This window comes from Cyprinodon variegatus, unplaced genomic scaffold (assembly GCF_000732505.1).
Source record: "Cyprinodon variegatus isolate N-32 unplaced genomic scaffold, C_variegatus-1.0 Scaffold885, whole genome shotgun sequence".
Taxonomy (NCBI): domain Eukaryota; kingdom Metazoa; phylum Chordata; class Actinopteri; order Cyprinodontiformes; family Cyprinodontidae; genus Cyprinodon; species Cyprinodon variegatus.
Genome location: NW_015151338.1, coordinates 126,879 through 146,058, shown reverse-complemented (window position 1 = coordinate 146,058; position 19,180 = coordinate 126,879). Strand labels below are relative to the sequence as shown.

The following is a 19,180-nucleotide window of genomic DNA, read 5'->3' as shown; positions in this document are numbered from 1 at the left end:
CATATATATATATATATATATATATATATATATATATATATATATATATATATATATATATATATGTGTGTGTGTGTAATTTCTGATGAGCTCCTGTCCTGATATGCATATGTATTGATATTAATGTAATTTAATAATGTCATTATTATTGATGTTGTTTTGCATATAAAAAGGATCTAGTGACTTGTATTTTTGAACTCATTTGTGTCTATAAGGGGTCAGATAACTATTAGCCACAAAGTCAAATATGCCACAAACAACCTGAGGTGAGAGAAGCCTTTGAATAACATGTTATGAAGTGACATCATAGGTTACCACTGAAAAATAAGGAGACACTGTAGTCTTGACTTTTCAGCAAAAGAGAAAATCTGGGATGTACTAGGCATAGGAGAGCTGCATCATTCACCCAAGTACACCCAAAACAAAATGAGTGGCAGGGTAGTCTATCTAAGCATCCTCTTGTTTATGCTTAGAGTTAAATGCTTAGGATTGCAAAGTTGGAGTATTAACTTCAGATACCAGAATATCTTCCAAAGCTAATTAGAACAAAGAGGGGGATAAACATTTTAGATCTTGAACCATAGTGGATCAAATACTTACCTGAGAAATGTACACAAATAACTGTTAGGTTTAGCAGAGTCAGAAACTTAGGATTAAAATACCAACATGAATGTCTAATCTACAGCCATCTTATATCACTTTGTTTGTAATTTGTCTTCAAAGCACATTGCAGACTTGGGAATGCAAAAAGCTAAAGGAGACTTACTTGCACAAGGAGTAATAGATAAAAATTTCCCTAAAGAGTTGATGGTTACCCACACTAGATGAGCCCCCCTGGTCACGGACCCACACTGCCTATAAGACAAGAACTTTCACCGGAGCAAGAACATGTTAGGACTCCAGTCTGTGTGGTCTGTGTTTTTGTGTGTTTGTCTTCCTTCCTCCACCAGGCGACGCCTGGTTCTGATTCTCCTCCTCACACACCTGCAAGGGGTTACCTCATTAACGGAGTGCTCTTAAGCTGCTGACTGCCACTACCTCGATGCCAGAGTGTTTGCCAGTTTTGGGTACTCTAGCCAAGCTGAGTTGTGCTGAGTCAAACTGAGTTTTTGTCAACCTGAGTCTTAACGTTGTTATTTTTTGTTTTTTCCTCTCGGTAGGAAGTCATCCTGCAAACTGGATTTTCGGACCTTCTCTCCCTGGAAGGATCTACTGAGCTTCAAACTGAGCTGGGGATACAAACCGGAGTTTTGGATCCACTTTCCCCTGAGGAATCGTTTGAGTTTCACACTGAGCAAGGGATTCATCTGCACCGCAGTCCGTTCAAGTACCGCAGAAAATCTGAGTGGCAGTCAGACTTCTCCGTTCATCTACAAGCAACCGCATTCTGGGTAACCCTGTCTGCCCTCCACCGTATGAGACAAACACCGGAACACATTCCTCACCTACTGGAGTCTAAGAGTCAACCAATTCTCTGGAAACGTGAGTCTGCCTACCTTTCCTCCTTTCAAGTTCGAGAACCAATTTTCCCACTGAACCTGAACTAAACGCAGTGTCTTCCCCTCACCTTTCAGTTCCGGTTGAGCAGTGTTCAGAGCAACACTGAAATCTCCACAAAACTTCTCAATAAACCTGTTAAACTTTTCCCCTTGTCCCTCTGGATTGTTTTATCTGCGTGTGTCCGAGCTCTTGATAAAATCATGACAGAACATACATAGCTGGATGTTTTCCCACAAAATATTTCGTTTTTAAATCAGTTCAGTTTTTAATCACAAGGCTTGCGGGGTTTTTTTCAAACACACTTGTGTTTTACTGCACTTTTTAGTATCACATGCTAAAAAAACTGGGAGGATGGGGTTAAAATGACAGAACAGTTAAAAATCTGGATTTTTCACTCCTCTGGGATCTCATCTGTCTTTGATCAGAAATGCGGCAGAAGAAACTCAAAAGCTGACAGGTCTCAGTAATTCATCCATTGCTGCAACATGCCACAGTTTTATACACTTCATTGTTCATTTCACGGCCATACAGCGCAGGCTTACACTACAGAGTAAGATGGCATGTTAAATTCTATGTTGCAAGGCAATAACAGGCAATAAAGCTTAACATGACACTTTTCATTACATGTAATGTTGCACAGTGCAACACTGAACCCAGAACACATCCCATTTCTGCCTTAATGCGATCTGTGCAAACTTCAATAATATTCTCCAAATAGGAATATAATCCAGGTATTTGAAATTCTAAAAAAAAAACATTTGAACAGTTACAATACAAAAAGCCCCTTAAATTAATCCCAAATACTGCTATAGAAAAAGGAAACACTGCTTTATATCCATTCAAACCTAAAATCAGAAATATAAATATCACTTAAATGCATTTTATTCTGTGCTCTTACACTGATGAACAGATAATCTAGTAAATCATAATTTGCTTAATGCAAAAAACTATTAGTGAGGTTGAAAAACACTGAAATGTTCTAAAATAAATAATCTACATGTTAAAAAAAAGAATTATCACATGCTCTGGCTTTTCACAGGACAAAAAACAGCCCTCACTAAAGCTTTACAACCAAAGCTGATGTCTTGTTTGCGCCTCTTGGTGACCCGGGCTTTGTGTTGCCAAGGGTGGAGTGCGGCGCTCTCAAAAAGAAACGCCCGGCATCAATTCTGATGTAAAGCTGTGGGAATGCTCTCTGTTGTTCAGGCCGTGTCATTCAGGATGTAGTTGTGCAACAGGGTCAATAGTATACACTCATGCTAACAGGGAAATTAAAACACAACAGGGTGCACAGACAGCAAACGCAATAAAAATCACCCTTAGAAAACTCTGTGCTTCTTAAACATTCCTCTTCTCTCAGGAAAAACGAACCTCTGAATGAGAGAAAAAGAATGCTCCCACCACGGTAATGAAAAATACAGTGCAACACATTTCAACACCTTTGATAAAAACAAAAATAAAAATCATTCTATATTTATGAGGAAAGTCTCATAAATGCAGCAAAGCAGAAAATAAATTACCATTATATTTACATTATAATATGCAGCACATTTTACTGCTTCGTAGTTTTAATTCAGTGTTGTCTAACACATTTTTCCGGCGTGAGATGTAGAGTCTCTCTGAGTGTGGATGAAGCAGCAGCAGGATGGTCCTTCTGAGCTGTTCTGATGATGGATGTAAGAACTCAAGCATCACTGAGGGATCCCGTTCCTCGGATTATCCAGCACTTCGCTCCCAGAGAAGTTGGAACGCAGTCTACGACGCTGGTGTGCTGCGCAGCTGTAGAAGCACTGATTGATGACTGGGGTTGGCTGAGCAACTTAGCATTCTCCATTACATCAGAGGAAATTTATGTTTGCTATCTTTATGGAGCACAAACAAGAGGACGCAGTGGCTGCATGCCTGTGCAGTAAAAGTTTGTAGTCCTTGTTTTGGGTGATTAGGATGTGATGGGCAGGCGTCGGCGTGCAAAAAGCAGGAGGGCGTTAATTGGACCCATCTGAAGAGTTAAGAGACGGATCACCAGAGCAGGGTCATAACACCTGGATGTGTTTGGTGCTAGCTAGATAGCAACCAAACAGAGCTTTTACACAGAATGCATATGTCTTCACAAGCTCGCTTCACACTTGACAAAACACCGAGCAGGATGTCAGCCACAATTGGCAGCAGCCAGTGCATTACATTAGGCAGTGAGATGTGAGGGCTGTTTCCATCTTTATTCGCTACTGCAACAATATTACACTGCCAGTAAACAAGTGGGCCATTTGAATAATTCATGAGAACAAACTGTGAGCCGACAGCGGCTTCCACTCTTTTCTTCTGTTTTCCACGGTCGGCTCGGATGGAATAGGAGTTCTACTGCGTTAACAGATTTAAAGGAATGACCTGGGATCGAGGGGCAGAGGAGCGTTCCAGCTCATCTTCCTTCACTCGCCATCCATTCCTACACGAGTCCATCATAGAGGGACAGTGCCTGGACAATAGAAGGGTCTGCCTTTGAACCTTCCTGAAACTCCTGGAGAGTAAGCTTCCCATCTGCATTCTGCAACAGGAAACATAATTAAACCAGAACCCTTGAAATTATCAACTTAAAAACATCAGTGAGGTGTGAAATCAAAGCCCTTAAAGCGTCCAATATTATGTGATGTCAGCTGTGGATCTAAGGAGCTCCTCTCTGGGCCTTTGGTCTGTTTTTTTAAATTAATGCCTTATTAATTACTGGAGGTTTCCTCCTGTTAAAAGGGAGTTTTTTTTCTTTCCACTGTCGCTGCATGCATGCTCAGTGTGAAGGATTGCTGCAGTAAATCGTTGCATTTGCTTTACAAATGGGAGCAAAACCATGTCAATATTCTGATAATTTTGAAAATGCAAGTTTCAAAGTTGCAGTATTTTCATGATATAGCAAATACAATTAAAATTGGACGTGAATACGTTTGTTTATGCAATACCTCTGAAAACAACATGGCATTTTTCTGTGTTATGAGATTTATCCATAATTCTGCCATGGCTCAAGAGGGCGCCATCATCCAACTACTTTCCCTCTTCCTCTTTGACTTTTTACGAGGCACTAGGGCTGAAACAACTAATCGGATTAATCGTGATTAATCAATTATTGAAATAATCGTCAACTAATTTAGTAATCGATTAATCGTTAACTGGAGTATAGAGACTAACACATGCCTTTACTGACAGAGCAATCCATTTAGAGAAGTAATTGTAAAAAAATATATATATATATAAACATTTTGCATTTAAGATAAAAAAAAATTCCGTCTGTCAATATGCTCTATGCAGAGGTCCTCAAGTGGAAAACTTTTATTTAAGTTTTCCACTTAAGTTCATAAAAAAATCTTCTTTAAAGAACCTTTGGCTATCCGATTAGTTGTAGCCCTAGAAGGCAGTTAAGTCCAGTTACAGATCATGTGACTCGTGAAATGCGAAAAAAGTGTTTTCATTGCAGTTTTGTGAAAAATAATTTCTATACGGCCAAAAAAGAAAAGAAAAAAAGCCTCATTGATGCGTAAAAAACTTTTTTTTGAGATTCCAGTGTTTTCATTGAACAAATGTATTTTTCGGAATTACAATTTGCTCGATTAAATGGTTATGGAAATTACTCAATGTGTAAGCAAATGTGAACTGTCTTTATCTGCTCATCCAAAAGGAGGAAATTCCGCAAAGTTTATGATTCGATGCCGTCGGCCAGTTTATTTAGATGAAAGACTGTGCACCAATTAAAGGTTACACCTAAGGTTTTACTGAACTTTCTATGTAAACTACCCTGTGATGGCGTATGTTGTTAATCGGAGTTTGTTTAATTGAACTGATTTTAATTTAGAGCTCTTGTTATCTGTCCTGTTAGTTTGGGTAGCTCACAATATTTTAAAAGTTTCTAGTTCTGAAACGATCTCCCTTATTTTAACATTACCTCACCCTGGTTTTACTTTCTACCTTTATATCTGGTCTGACAGCTGTGATCGTTTTTCCTCTAACCTTTGAAGAAAGAACAGCTGTACTACTCCTGATAATGAAGGATTTTTCTTAGTAAACTGAATATATGATCACACTGTACTCCATTTGCTTTTGGTATTAACAGTCCATTACTTTGTGCTGGTTTATCCAAACGAATCAAAGTAAAATCTGAATCTCACATTGAAGTTTTAATGGTCTAATGCAGGCATCCCCAAAGTCGGTCCTCGAGGGCCGCTGTCCTGCAGGATTTAGAGGTTTCCCTGCTTTAGCACAGCTGATTATGATGATTGCAGTTAAGCAAAAGTCTGTTAATCAGCTTTCAATTAAAATCAGCTGTGCTGGAGTAGGAAAACCTCTAAAACCTGCAGGACAGCGGGCCTCGCGGACAGACTTTGGGGATGCCTGGTCTAATGTGTAAATGCAGCAAAGCAATCAAATGAGACCAGGTTCACTGCACTGCTATTGTTGTATGCTGATAAAGTGATCCTAAGTTCAGGGAACCTTGTTAGAGACCACTCTCCCAATAGAAATGACTAAAGGTTGCACCAGTAGCCCTGTTGGCTAATGCTGGCGGGAGTGAGCTGCATCTCATCTTTCACTACAGCTGAGAGATTCCTAGCACTGAGCGCTGAAGGTGACTGTAAATGATGTTTATAGACTGCAGGCAGTGTCAGCGATACTGTGTTGGCTACAACTACCAGCTCTGAGCTCAACAGTGCCTGCATCAAAGCTGTGATGTTAGCAACAAAGGCAGACTTAGCTGAATTAATGCTAAACTAATAATTATTGCTGCACATTACATAAAGTTTGATGGTCGTATGAAGGGCTGTAGCTTCAAGTGTGATAATATATACCAACCTTGTCCATCATTGCAAAAATGCGGTCTACTCTCTTTTCTGGAGTGTTTTCGTCCTCTGGCAGCTCCACAGTGTTTCCCTAAGATAGACACCACATAATTACCCTTCAGATCACTCTGACTAATCAGGACCAGAGGGGAGACCAGGCTCCATACTTACCACCATCTGATAAATGGCATCTACAATGTTCAACATTTCATCCCGAGTTATGTAGCCGTCATTGTCCAGATCGTACAATTTAAAGGCCCCTGTGAGAAAAAACAATAATATTCAAGCATTAAAACTTGGGAACTTGAGAAATCTGTCACTATTTTAACATAAACCTCAATTTATTGGTTTTGTTTTTATGCAACACACTATTACAAATTAGTGCATAATTGTGCCGCAGAACCAAAGTTAGAAGTTAGAATCCAGTTAGACTTCTATCTTATGGGAGAATTATCCTGCCATAATGCAAGAGCACATAATTTCAATTTGAGAAAAGAATTTCATCTTCTTGCACTCAAAACTTATAATGCTCACACTCAAAACATGCGCTCTCTCTCAAATATTTTTCTTCTCTCTCAAATCTTTGTTTCTTCTCTCAGATTTAATGCTTCTTGCACAGATATTTTCTCCTCTCGCTTGCCTCCTTCTCTTCGCGCACAAACCGCGCTCTGCTCGAGTCTCAGATACGCTCGCAAACCCGTAGGCTCTGCTTGCGGATTTTTTTTTGCTCTCTCTCCGACTGCAGTTGGATCGTCGCCTAGCAACTTTTCCAGCCAATAGAACGACAGCCTCAGAAAGGGTGCGCTTGTTTAACCCTACTGAGTGTGCCTGTGCTACTACGCCATTTATAAGAGCGTCAGCTGAAACTGCGATTTATAGTAGTTTTGTGGCTTGATTCAGAAAATTCAGTACTTATGGATAAGCCAAACAATTCTGAAGTAAGTAATTTTAAACAATTAGTGGTTTGTTATGTACAAAAGCAAAGAACTGAGATCTGAGACTCGAGCAGAGCGCGGTTTGTGCGCGAAGAGAAGGAGGCAAGCGAGAGGAGAAAATATCTGTGCAAGAAGCATTAAATCTGAGAGAAGAAACAAAGATTTGAGAGAGAAGAAAAATATTTGAGAGAGAGCGCATGTTTTGAGTGTGAGCATTATAAGTTTTGAGTGGAAGAAGATGAAATTCTTTTCTCAAATTGAAATTATGTGCTCTTGCATTATGGCAGGATAATTCTCCCATACTATCTGCGCTTAAAACTCTCTCCATATATATATATAAATGACTTTTCTTTAGTTGTTTTGCAAAGGATTTTCCACATTTGTAAAATTACAAAAACAATCCACAGTTTTTATTTTAACTTGAAAAGCAATTAAAAAACATATTTTATTTCACTTTCAAATTCTATGCTACTTTGTTTTAAGTTTTAATATTAAAACCAACAGAACAAAACACTGTATGAGGCTGGAATGGGAAAATGTTTGAGGGGTATGAATACTTTTGCAAAAAGTTATCCTCCAGATAAATATGATGGACATGGTTTCTATTTTAATGGTTTCTATTTTAATACAACAAGTGATTTACAGGGTGATCTTCATTAGGTTTATTTATTGGTTTCTGAAGATGCTCAAGTTCAGGATTTGTAAAGCCTGGTCCTCAGGTCAGGCATGTTTTTGATGTTTTCTCCCCGAATAAATTGGTGGTTAACAGACTTCCAAAGCAACTAATGCTATGCAGGAGCTAATACTGTGATTTGAATCAGAGCGTTGAAGGGACAGACACATCACAGACAGTAAACCCACAGTCCCAGGGTTATGGATGACTCTTCTAGTTCATTGGAAGCATTAAAGATGAAGGCTGAAGAAGGATACACTATCTAAAGTTTTATAGTTGGTTTTGTTTTAAACCCATCTGTCCTACTTAATGGGTAAAGCAGCCCAATTAAAGCCAAATCCTGTCATTTTAATGTAGAAATTTTAGAAGAGTGTCTTCTTACATCTAAGCTTCTCATCCAGAGTTCCCCTGGAGGTCACTGACAGGGCCTGGATGAACTCGGAGAACTCGATGCGGCCATCCTAGCGGGTGACAAAAGGGACAGAATCAGAATGTAATCATCTGTGGATAAAGTGACCATCCTACATCACACTTTGTCTAACTGTACTTTAATTAACTTTGTTTCTGTTCCTTCGTGGTGTCCTTTCTGCACTGTGCTGAAAAGTGGGCCAGACATTTGCTCCAAGTGAGCTGCTATTTTTGCCCAGCACCTGGCTCTCTCCTGAGGCTGAAATATGTCACCTCTGGCCATTAGTGAGATGGATGCGACTGGTTCATTTCCTAAGAATCACACATAACAAAAATAATCTTTGTTTTTTGGTGTCAAAGATGTTACTTATTTAGAATATTCCTTATTATGATTCACACTGCAAAAACGACCAAGAAATAAAAAAAAAAGAAAAAAAAAAACTTAAAATTAAAATTTTTATCCTCAATTTGAGCAGGTAAATAAGATGGTTTGCCAATGGAATAAGTATTTTTACTCTTAAAATAAGATAATTAGATAAGATGCACCTGTAATAAGACAATAATATATATATTTTTTGTTATTTTAAATGTAAATTGTCTTGTTTCATTGGCAAAGTGTCTCACTTACTTCCTCAATTCAAGAAAAAATGCACTTACCATATTTTAAGAAAAAAAAATACTTATTTAGATTTCAATTTTTTGCAGTGGAAAGAGGGAGAAACCCATCTAGTCTGATTTGCATGTTTAAGCTTTCATACTATTTTAAATTAATCCATCCACGTGAAATCTATGAATTAGGCTCCTAATATTGCATATTTCTCTATTTTTTTTGTAAGGGCCACGACAGAGAGAGAACAGGGTAGAAGAAAAACATATTTGTTGGCATTAAGTAGCTCAAATCAGTCATGAAATCTTAAATTCTCTCCTTTACAAAAAGCAAATAGTATAAGGGAAATTTCACACATATCGAAAGTTAAAACATGTTGCACGCATGTTGAGCAGAAATTATGACTGATCTTCAAATGGTGAAGTTCTCAGAGTTGATCTTTCATCATATTCCGATGAGAAGCACTAGAGACTGCTGTCACACTTTAATGGGTTTCCCACATTCCTCACCAACAGCCGTCTACCTGTGAACCCCTCTGGTCCCACTCGTCAGCCAGGCGCTTTAGACGGCCATTGAGGTCAGCTAATTTTATCTCTTCTAGACATCTGCCAAGCTAAAAAATGCTAAAGCCCTCCACCGTTGATGACATCAGCTATAAAAATGGAGAGCGACGCATTCTCTAACTACGAGGTACCTAACATGAGATAAAATTGACTGACGTAGAGAGCTTTCCAAAACAAACCCACTTATCTGATCCTCCAGGGGTCACACCAGCAACCCCCCACACACCCCCTTTTTTGATTGTTATATGGCGTAAACACAATTAGAATAAATACAATACATACAATAGTTTAGATTTGCTTAAACATTCTTTATCATACTCATAAATATAAGCAACAGGTTGATTGTGATAGAAGTAATGATAATATAATCTGCAACAACTTTAAGAGACATTCCAAACTGTCAAATAGCATCTATCCCCTAGGGTCAGATAACAAACCAATCCACACACCCCTAAATGATCAGTATCTGTGCTCCTAACTCAGTTCAACTCCAAATACCTGTCGGTGCTCTGTTGTGTATATTTTATCCAGCCTAGCCCCAAGCAAACCAAAATACATTCTACTCAGCCAGTCTCCAAACATCAAGAACATCTACTGTCATTATGGAACCAATTTGTGAAATATTCTGCAGACTCTCATAAGAAGCATGTAACACAGAGACACGATCAGAAACAGTGGTACAAAAAATAAAACACCCTTAAGAGAAAACCATGTAGACTGAAAGGTAGAGCCTGGGGCTTCAGCCCCAGAGAGGCTGGGGGAGGCGTGTGGGAGAGGGAAGTCTGGGACTCTCTGATCAGACTGCTGTCCCTGTGCTCCAGATAGATGGAAGACAGAGTGTAAGTGAAGGAAATGTAGTTCATGGGTGCAGCAGAATAAGTCCTTTCTATGAAATGGGTTAATACTGTAGTCTATCTGATGCCAGCATGCGATGGTGAAAGCATGTCAGGGGGAATATGTCCAGGTAGGATGCTGCACATAGGCCAAGACCATGTGAACTGATTACGGTATTAAACAGCCTCTTCAGGAAGACACTTCTCCCCATAAATGACCTGCAGGCTGACCAGGCCATCAAGGATGTGTCTTTGATGTACTTTATACACCTCATGATGACTGAGGTCAGAGTGACAGGTAATCACTAAGGCAGGTATGCTTTTGTTTATGGAGCACAGGCACAATGACCGAGCACTTCAGGTGGACAAGACTAAGAGGTGTTGTAGACGTCCAAGATGTCCAGAAAAAAAAAAAATAACTACAAGTTGATCAGCACATGCTTTCAGGATCCACACATTTCTGGACCTGAGGTCTTGATAGTGTTGATCTTTTTTTTAAAGTGAAGATAACTTAGTGACCTCCTCAGTCCTGCTGGAACAATCATTGATGAAGAAATCTTGAATATCCTGATGTTGCCTATTACCCAATCTTCAATGCACTATCTGTACCTGTTTTGCCCTTTTTCAATTCTTGCTGGGCCCTGCTATAGGCCAGACTATCAGTGATCTAAAAACAAGTTTCATATAATCAAAGGGAAGAACTGAATATTTAGGTTAGCAGAGAGGATTTTTTTTCAGATCAGCATAATCTTTAAGCACTCCCTAGTCTTTGTGCTAAAATAAATCTTGTAAAGCTAAGGAAACCTCCTCAGTCCAGACCTGAATGATTCTGCTAAGTGTTTTTTTCCTGCAGATCTGAGGTCTGTGGGCAGGAATCAGCTCCATCAAGATGTATGTGATATGACACTCCAAAGTGAAGAGCTGAAGCAGCCTTGTTTGCTCCCAAAATGCTGCAAGAAACGTCCAGCGAACTGAATTCTCTGGTTGGAAACTTTATAAATTTGGATTTTGGGGAGGAGCTTTTCCAGTTCTACATGATTAAAGTCTCCAGCCACATCAGGACTTAAGCTTATTTGGTTTGCCAGTAAGAGACTGGGCAGAAGCAGTTTGTGTGGGTTAGCATGTAGCCTGCCATGTAACGCTCCCCTTAGCCCTGCTTTTATTTACATTCTCTCCTCAGCCTCCTTGACCACAGAGGGAGGGGGTGATGGGAGCTTCTGTGGTCCACTGCAGTAAATAAAATCTGGCTTTGGGAGTCCATAAAGTCTCGGGTTTCAAACTGTTCAGTCTTCAAGGCTATGAATTACAGGTGAACACATGAAAAGACGTAAATACAAAAGGTGCTGCATGCCCACTATTACAGGCCAAGAAGGTCATTTTCTTTTAGCTAATAGATATTTAACTGAATTAGTTTCTCGTCTTTGGGATTGATCTCATATGGAAAAGGTATCTATTACCTTTGAATATATTTAGGTTGAAACCAAATTTAAGATTACTGAATTAGTGAAATAAACCTAATATTATCAGGATACTTAAAAAGAGCAATTAATAACAGTAATTTCACATACAATACCTTTGTATATTAATGTAATATCAGACATAGATTATGACATTTTCAAGCAAATGAAGCCATCAGAAGTTATTTTCCAACCCTGTAATACGTAGGGTGACCACGTCCCAATTTGTGCGAGACAGTCCCACACATTTTTTACTTCTTTCCCACTGTCCCACAAACTGAAGCAGTGTCCAGCATTTGACTGAATCAAATTAGAAAAAAAAAATATTTACAAGTGCTTTTCCTAAATGGGAAGAAGGAATCACTGTCACAGAGCATGGCCACTTTCTCTCGTCATGATAAACCTGCTTACGTTGCTCTTAAAATAGAAAAAAATTCAAAAATGCAATAACAAATATGATGGAAACTATGTTCAAAGAAAAGAAAACGCAGCCCCAACAAACACAGCGGAAGGATTTATAGACATTATTCTAGATGTAAATAATGTATTTTTGTTTGAAATGGTCATTTAGACAAGGAAAATATGTCAGGAATACATATTCAGTCAAACTAATACATAAACAGCTTGCCATAGCCTGTAAACGAAAATTTGTTTATTTCTTGAATGGAAGTGGATCAATGTATTCTGTTTAGAATAGAGTAGACGTTCTATATATTGTAACATTGTTCTTATAGATAGAACCTAAGTTTCCTCATCATTTTGATTCTGTCTTCCATTAGTACACAGTAAATACTAAGTTGTTGTTTGCAACCATTTTGGCTATTATTAAATGGACATTATTAGTAGTAATCAGTCCCATAGGATGGCTTTACCTCCCAGGAGGCCCAGTAGGTTATCACTGAATGAATCCTAATTCTAACCCTAAAGTAATTCATTTTTCCCCACAGAATTTATTATTCTAATGTGTAATCTGAAAAAAAATTGGGGTAATTTTTCATGAACTGTAAAAATAAAAATGATCCGCATGTCGTTGTTGTAGAATGCTTTCCCTACAAATGGCGTCGGATGAAGGGGTAGGGCGACAGTGGAGTTTGCTGTTAATTGGCCAACATTAGATCAGGATAGGCTCCGTAAGTTGAAATATTCATGAAAAGTAGGCCCATAAAAAGAAGCAAAGGAAATGCATCTGTTGCTTCTTTAGTATTCTTTTTTTCTAGGTTTCACTAATCACAACTCTACTTTCTCTACTCCATTTCTATAGCCTTCTGTTAACACGTATACCTTATTTTAACCTAATTCAAGAAGAACAGCAGCTTTTTAGGAATTTAACTTGTAAGTTATGAAGCACAAATCTAGTTTGTCCTTAATTTATGCATGAAGTGTCTATTTTTGGTTTAATTCTTTTTGAGTAAGCATGCACTTGGTAAGTGGAAACTTAAAATACTAAGGACTAAATTGTTAAAATCCCATTCTTACTGTATGTTATGAATACCTGAAAAGAGCATGTTATTTAAACATAAATCATTTAAATATTTTTACATATATTAAGCAGAAATACATTTTTATACTTAAAAACATGGAAGAAACTGAAATATTTTTTCCTATTTTTCTGCATTTATAGTTTTTTTTTGGGAGGGGGGGGGTTCAGTCATTGCCAATGAAAAAAAAAATAAAAAATCAAAATCTATATTTTTTAAGCCTGTTTAGGAACCCTAAACAAAAAAATTGACATTAAGCTACAAAATTCTTTTCTTGGGTTATGCAGTCAATGCTTTTGGCTGCAACCATTTTCCTGTAAATTCTATTTGTAACAGCCTTGGACAATTCACTCTGGTTACATTTTTTCAAAACCCTTCACGCTTTAAATACCGTTGAAAAACAGCCTTAAGAAAGGAAAGGAACATGAATGAATACCACTCTGAACAAAACACATTCTCTGTACTTATAAGAAAAACAAAATAATGTTCCAGGAACGGTTCACTTAAATCAGATTTGGATCAAAGCCTGGCCATTAATCACGTTTAACCAAGAGCAGGAAAGAGACAAGTAGCTGAAGCTTCCATAGCTACATACAAGTCATTTAAATACTAACTTCAATCAGCAGTGACTTAAAATTACATTACAAACCTTATTTTCATCAAATACATTAAAGACAAATGAAGCGAACTTGGTGGGGTCTCCAAAAGGGAAGAACTGCTTGTATATCTTCTGAAAGCCCACGGCGTCCAGCTGTCCGCTGGGACAGTCCTTGATGAAGCCTTTATACCTGAAAAACAATATTAAGGTAGAGATATTACAAAGTGTCCAAAACGATATCTTGCAATTAGATAATCAAGATTTAACAAGCAAGGACACTGTCGCCTCTTCACCTCGAGAGCGAGCAGCACTGCTTCAACTTAGAAGAATGTGCCAGATCAGAAGGTAAAGTGCAAAGCTATTTGTCTCACTCATAGATAAGATAATCACTCTAATCCAATAGTGAGCCCAAGGTGGTTAACCCTAATCAAATTCCTTTCTGCCTCTCTTTGGTAATATGTGGAGCTGATAGATAAGTCGGAGAGCTTCCTCTCGCTCCTGGAAATGACATATCTGTAGAGCGACTTAACATCTCTATTAGCCTAAAAATAGAAGCATCTCATAAGCAATTTGAAGCGCAGTCACTCAGAGGTAGGCCGTTTCCGGGAGTGCTTTTGTAACGGAAAAACAGTCATTGTAGAATCGAAATAACAGCTCAACGAACAAGACAGAGTGTTTGTTTCTATGAAAATAAATGTTAGATGAGCTACAGAGGGAGGATGTAGAGGAGGATTACCCCTGGTTATATAAAACATAGCAAAACTGATTAAGTACACACAGGGGAGCACCGCATGTACATCTTTGATTCTGTTAAGGCTTCTGAAAATTAGGCCGGCCTATAATTAAGGCATAGAGGAGCTTTGAAGAAAACTGAAGGCTAGTACAGAGCTTCTCCATGCACACAGTGGCTCCTTGCTCTTCATACATGCTTTACTTTTAATCTGCCTGGGAGATAAGAAACCCAGCCCCTTATCATTTAGAGATGGGAAGCTGCTTTGAGAGGTGGTTATTAAAAAAAATTCTGCAAGAGGTGAAGTAAGATTATAGCCCAAAAATATAAATTATCTGCAGATATGAATGGCGATGAATGCAAGAGGTAGAATGTTTGTCATAATCCCAAACCAACCCTTATCGTATGAATCCTTTGGTCACTTTTCCGCTTCGACTACAGGAAATCTAATCCTGCAGCAAATGTCACATTTTGAATGTAATTTATCTTTCATACTTTAAATTCTATTCAATTCAATTCAGTTTAATTGTATAGAGCCAATACACATCACAATTAATTTTAAGGAACTTTAAAGAGACAATAGTCAGATTGGTAGCCCCCAAACACCAGACGTCATTTAGACATTGGTTTTTGGGCTAAAGTTGGTCGGTCCGTCATGGTCTTAATTTAGCCTACAAACACTATTTGAAATTTGGGCTGTGTTACGGCGGTTTTATTTTATCCAACTTTAGTCCAATAAGTCCATTGTAAAGGATGTTTTTCAACAATCTGAAAATTGCGATTTTTCACCTTTCACTTTACAACCAAATGTAGATATTGTTTGGATGTAAATCATGTCGTCTTTCCAACCAAATTTTGCTTGATGGGTAAAACGTTTTCCAACAAAGAAAACCACTTCATTGTATCCAGTAATTGGCTGTGTCCAAACATACGCCCTAACCTTTAATACTTGAATCACCCTATAGAGCAGGGACTATATAGTGGACTTTATAATGAACTCAGTAAACTGACCATCTGGACATATGATCACTACTTTTTGCTCCCCGTTGGTCACTTGACTGCAGCTCCCCACTCGATGCCTGCGCCATCTTTGTTCTATCTCATCCCCAAAACAAATCCCATGATGGTGTGCTAGGAGAGCTCTTAAAAAACATTCTGGGATATACCTGCTCTTCTACTGACTATCGATGTACACTATTCAAGGTGCATTGTGGGAGAAAAAAAATTTCCACTAGACATTTGGACACTCATAGAATAAAATAACCCCTATATAGTGGGGACGTTCAGACACAGCCACTGACTTGCAAGACATCCTCCTCCTCAGTGAGCTTGGAGCGATGATTTATGATTGTATTTTGTTGTCGATTCTTCAGCAGTCCTTCACACCAAGCATACATACAGTCACAGTTGAGAGGAAAACTCCCTTTTAACAGGAAGGAAACCTTATATATATATAAACAAACTAAATAAATATTATGATTTCCATTTTTATCATTTTATCATTTTTATCTATTATTACTTTTGTCATTTTTTATTTATTTTACTGACAGCTGCTTTTTTCCTGTCTTGTTCAAGTCTATCGAGAGAAAATTATGATCAACTGTTTTTCTTAACGCTGTGCTCACCCTTGTTCTTAAAATTGCAATTCTAAAATATCTTTGCTGTTAATATATCCCTGACATGTACTTTTGTTTTTAGAGCTCTATTTAATGCTGAATGGCTGCCGTTTATCATACAAAATTTGTGCACAACCTTCAATTTCAAAATTATCCAACAAGACAGGCTGCTCATTTCAATTCACCTTTGCACAGAATGACTTGTTTCTAACTTCACATCAGATGTCATGGTGCTAAATCTTGGAATGAAGCAATACATCTTGTGTATACATCTATAGCATTGTCTTGATATAGGAATCATTTTTGCATGAGCATTTGCTGTAGTTGATAGGCTCTGTGTGTTTTGTAAATCCTGTATATTATTGTGGATTTTTGCTTTTGTTGTTTTTCTGGGGGCGGGATGTTGATAAGCCACGTTGATAATTGATGATTTTAAATTATTTTAATAACAGAAATGCAGCAATGAGATCTAACAAGGCAAGTTCAGATACAAATCCATTATCTAAGGCCATGAGAATATTGTTAGTGACTTTCACCGGAGCTGTTTCAGTGCTATGATGAGCTCTGAAGCCAGACTGAAACTCTTCAAAAAATCATTATAGTGATAACACTTGTTTGGCAACTAACTTTTCCTGACAAAAAGAAGATTAGATATAGGTCTATAATTGACCAAGTCATCTGGGTCAAGAGACAGTTTCTTAAGTAAAGGTTTAATTAAAGCTACCTTAAAAGCCTAAGGAACGTATCCCTGTAACAAGGATCAATTGGAGGTGGAAATCAGAGGAAATACTGTTGTCAATAAAACATATGTGATGCTTTGTAATGGCATTACTACCCATTAAAAGTTTGCTTTATTCATATTACAACCACAAATTTTAGATCACAGATTAACACAAATTATTCTAATTGTTAGGTGGAAGAAAACTATGGGATTTATCTATTATATTTTATAAATAAAGATCTGTGTGGGGGGAATTTCGACAACCTGACCCTTGTTTTGTTATTTATTTGGCAAGTATGAAGTAATGTCTTTGCATGGACTTACTTAGAGTTACCTTCCTTATTGTCACAAAAGGTTTACCTCAAAGCTGAATCTTTGGACTTATCGTATTCACACTGTACTTATCTGTGAATAAACTTGTTAAACACCTGTTAACAGTTCTATAGAGTTAATTCTGTAATTCACTAAATCTGTGCACAATAACACAGCAATCTGCTTTTGATGCAGAGCATATCCGTCTAAAGCAACTGAAACTGGCTTTATTTCTTTCAATTTTATTTATAAGTAAATCTGAGAACATTCTCTTCATCAGAATTGCCTGAGGTACTGAGCTGCTTCAAGTAACCTGAAACTACCTAACTATTAATAATGAACCTTTCTTTTGAAGCTCAAGTTAAAAATGTCATCTCAAATTAAGATTGAAGCTTGATCTCTAGTTTAAAAGCAAGTCATGTTTCTTCCTCAGAGCTCAGAGGCTTTTGATTTCAACTACTTTTCTGCCCATACTTGCTAATGGCACTAGTGTGTATGTATGCTTCAACCAGCTACCAATAGGTCTTGACTCCAGTGTAAAGCTGTGCTCTGTGATTGATTAATGTTTGCACCAATGTGAACTTTATGCTAAAGCTGCACACCTTCCTTGAATGTAAAGTGGCATAAACACTGGATGCCTGGTTAACAGGGCTTCTTTCAATGTGGTTTCAACTTTTTTAAGCTCTTTTCTTCAGAGAATTAAGCTTTATGCTTTCGGATGAAATACAATTTTGCATTTTTCTGCTTGTGATTTTGGAACTAAAACAGCAAAGTTTTCATTTTCTCTGCCTCCTTGGCCTAGAATCTGAACTGAAACTGTCATAACGTGTTCGCTGAAAGACTTCCACTCCATATTAAAAAAACGACAACAGAACACCTTCAAACACTGGTGTTATATATATTTTTAATTATTACTTTCACAATAAACATTTAAGTAAGGAAAAAAAAACATTGTCTGTGCATAACTGTTTGGTTTACTGTCCTGCTTGTAGGTGAACTGCTGCTTAAGTCTCAGTCCTTTCCAGCCTCTCAACATATTCCTTTAGCATTGCCCTGTACTTCCCTTGAAGCTTTATTCTATAAACTATACTAAGCTCCCATGTCTCAGTTCCCCCACAGCCTGATGCTTTGACCACCATGACTTCTCGCAGCTTTCTTTTAGCAATGGCTTTCTTCTTCCCAGCGTTCTACTGTATGCATTATTAAATGGTGTCTTGTCATCCAATTAGTAAATGATCTATTTGTGTGTTTTAAATTGTCTAATACTCATCTTTATTTAAAAGACAAATTGGTTTATGCATTTTCAAGATTTTAAACCTTTGTATGTGTGTTATTTTTAAGTTTAACAACTTTATTCCTGAACTATTCCTTACTTTGTATTCTGATCTATACATAGATTAAACTGTAAAACCTCCAAATAATGTATTTTAAAAAACTCAGCCAGCATATATAAGAACCAAAAAATACATTTTAAAATGTGTCTGAATGTGAACTTGAAGAATGACAGGTCAATGCTGCCTCATGAAGAACTGTATTTAATATACACAAGTATCCCAGTCTTTTAATGTGTATTGTGCCCTCTTGTGGGCTTAGAGACAAAAGCTGGTGTTTAGTTGGTGAAAAAACTTTTTCTTAATGTATAAAAAAAAAAAAAATTCCCCACATTTTGACCAGACAGTAGGGTACACATGTACAACTTAAATACATGACAAAAAAGAAAGCATTCTGCTTGAGAACCCTTTTGAAATAAGCAAGTGCTGCTACTATTAGAAACAATTTCATTTCTACTTACTTAAAACTAGAAATAGTTCTAAATGCCTCCGGTGCTCCTTTGTTATTTGCTCGGAGAGTGCCAGAAGCACGGTTAGCCTTTAACATCTTAACAGCACCTTAACTGACTTAACTGACCTACTAACTGACTTTAGGAGTCTTATA

At 37.6% G+C, this 19,180-nt stretch overlaps 1 protein-coding gene across 1 annotated transcript in view; it reads right to left on the bottom strand.

Annotated features, from left to right (window-relative positions):
- Nucleotides 1-1,764: 1,764 nt before the first annotated feature.
- The window catches only part of ncs1 (neuronal calcium sensor 1), a 42,526-nt gene continuing 25,110 nt past the window's right edge, over nucleotides 1,765-19,180 (bottom strand). Inside the window, exons 5-9 of the mRNA XM_015397753.1 lie at nucleotides 13,918-14,056; nucleotides 8,305-8,383; nucleotides 6,486-6,574; nucleotides 6,328-6,405; nucleotides 1,765-4,042 (exon numbers count right to left, since the gene is read on the bottom strand). Of these exons, the coding sequence (XP_015253239.1) occupies nucleotides 3,944-4,042; nucleotides 6,328-6,405; nucleotides 6,486-6,574; nucleotides 8,305-8,383; nucleotides 13,918-14,056 (484 nt within the window). The 3' untranslated portion in view covers nucleotides 1,765-3,943. The remainder of the gene's footprint in view (nucleotides 4,043-6,327; nucleotides 6,406-6,485; nucleotides 6,575-8,304; nucleotides 8,384-13,917; nucleotides 14,057-19,180) is intronic.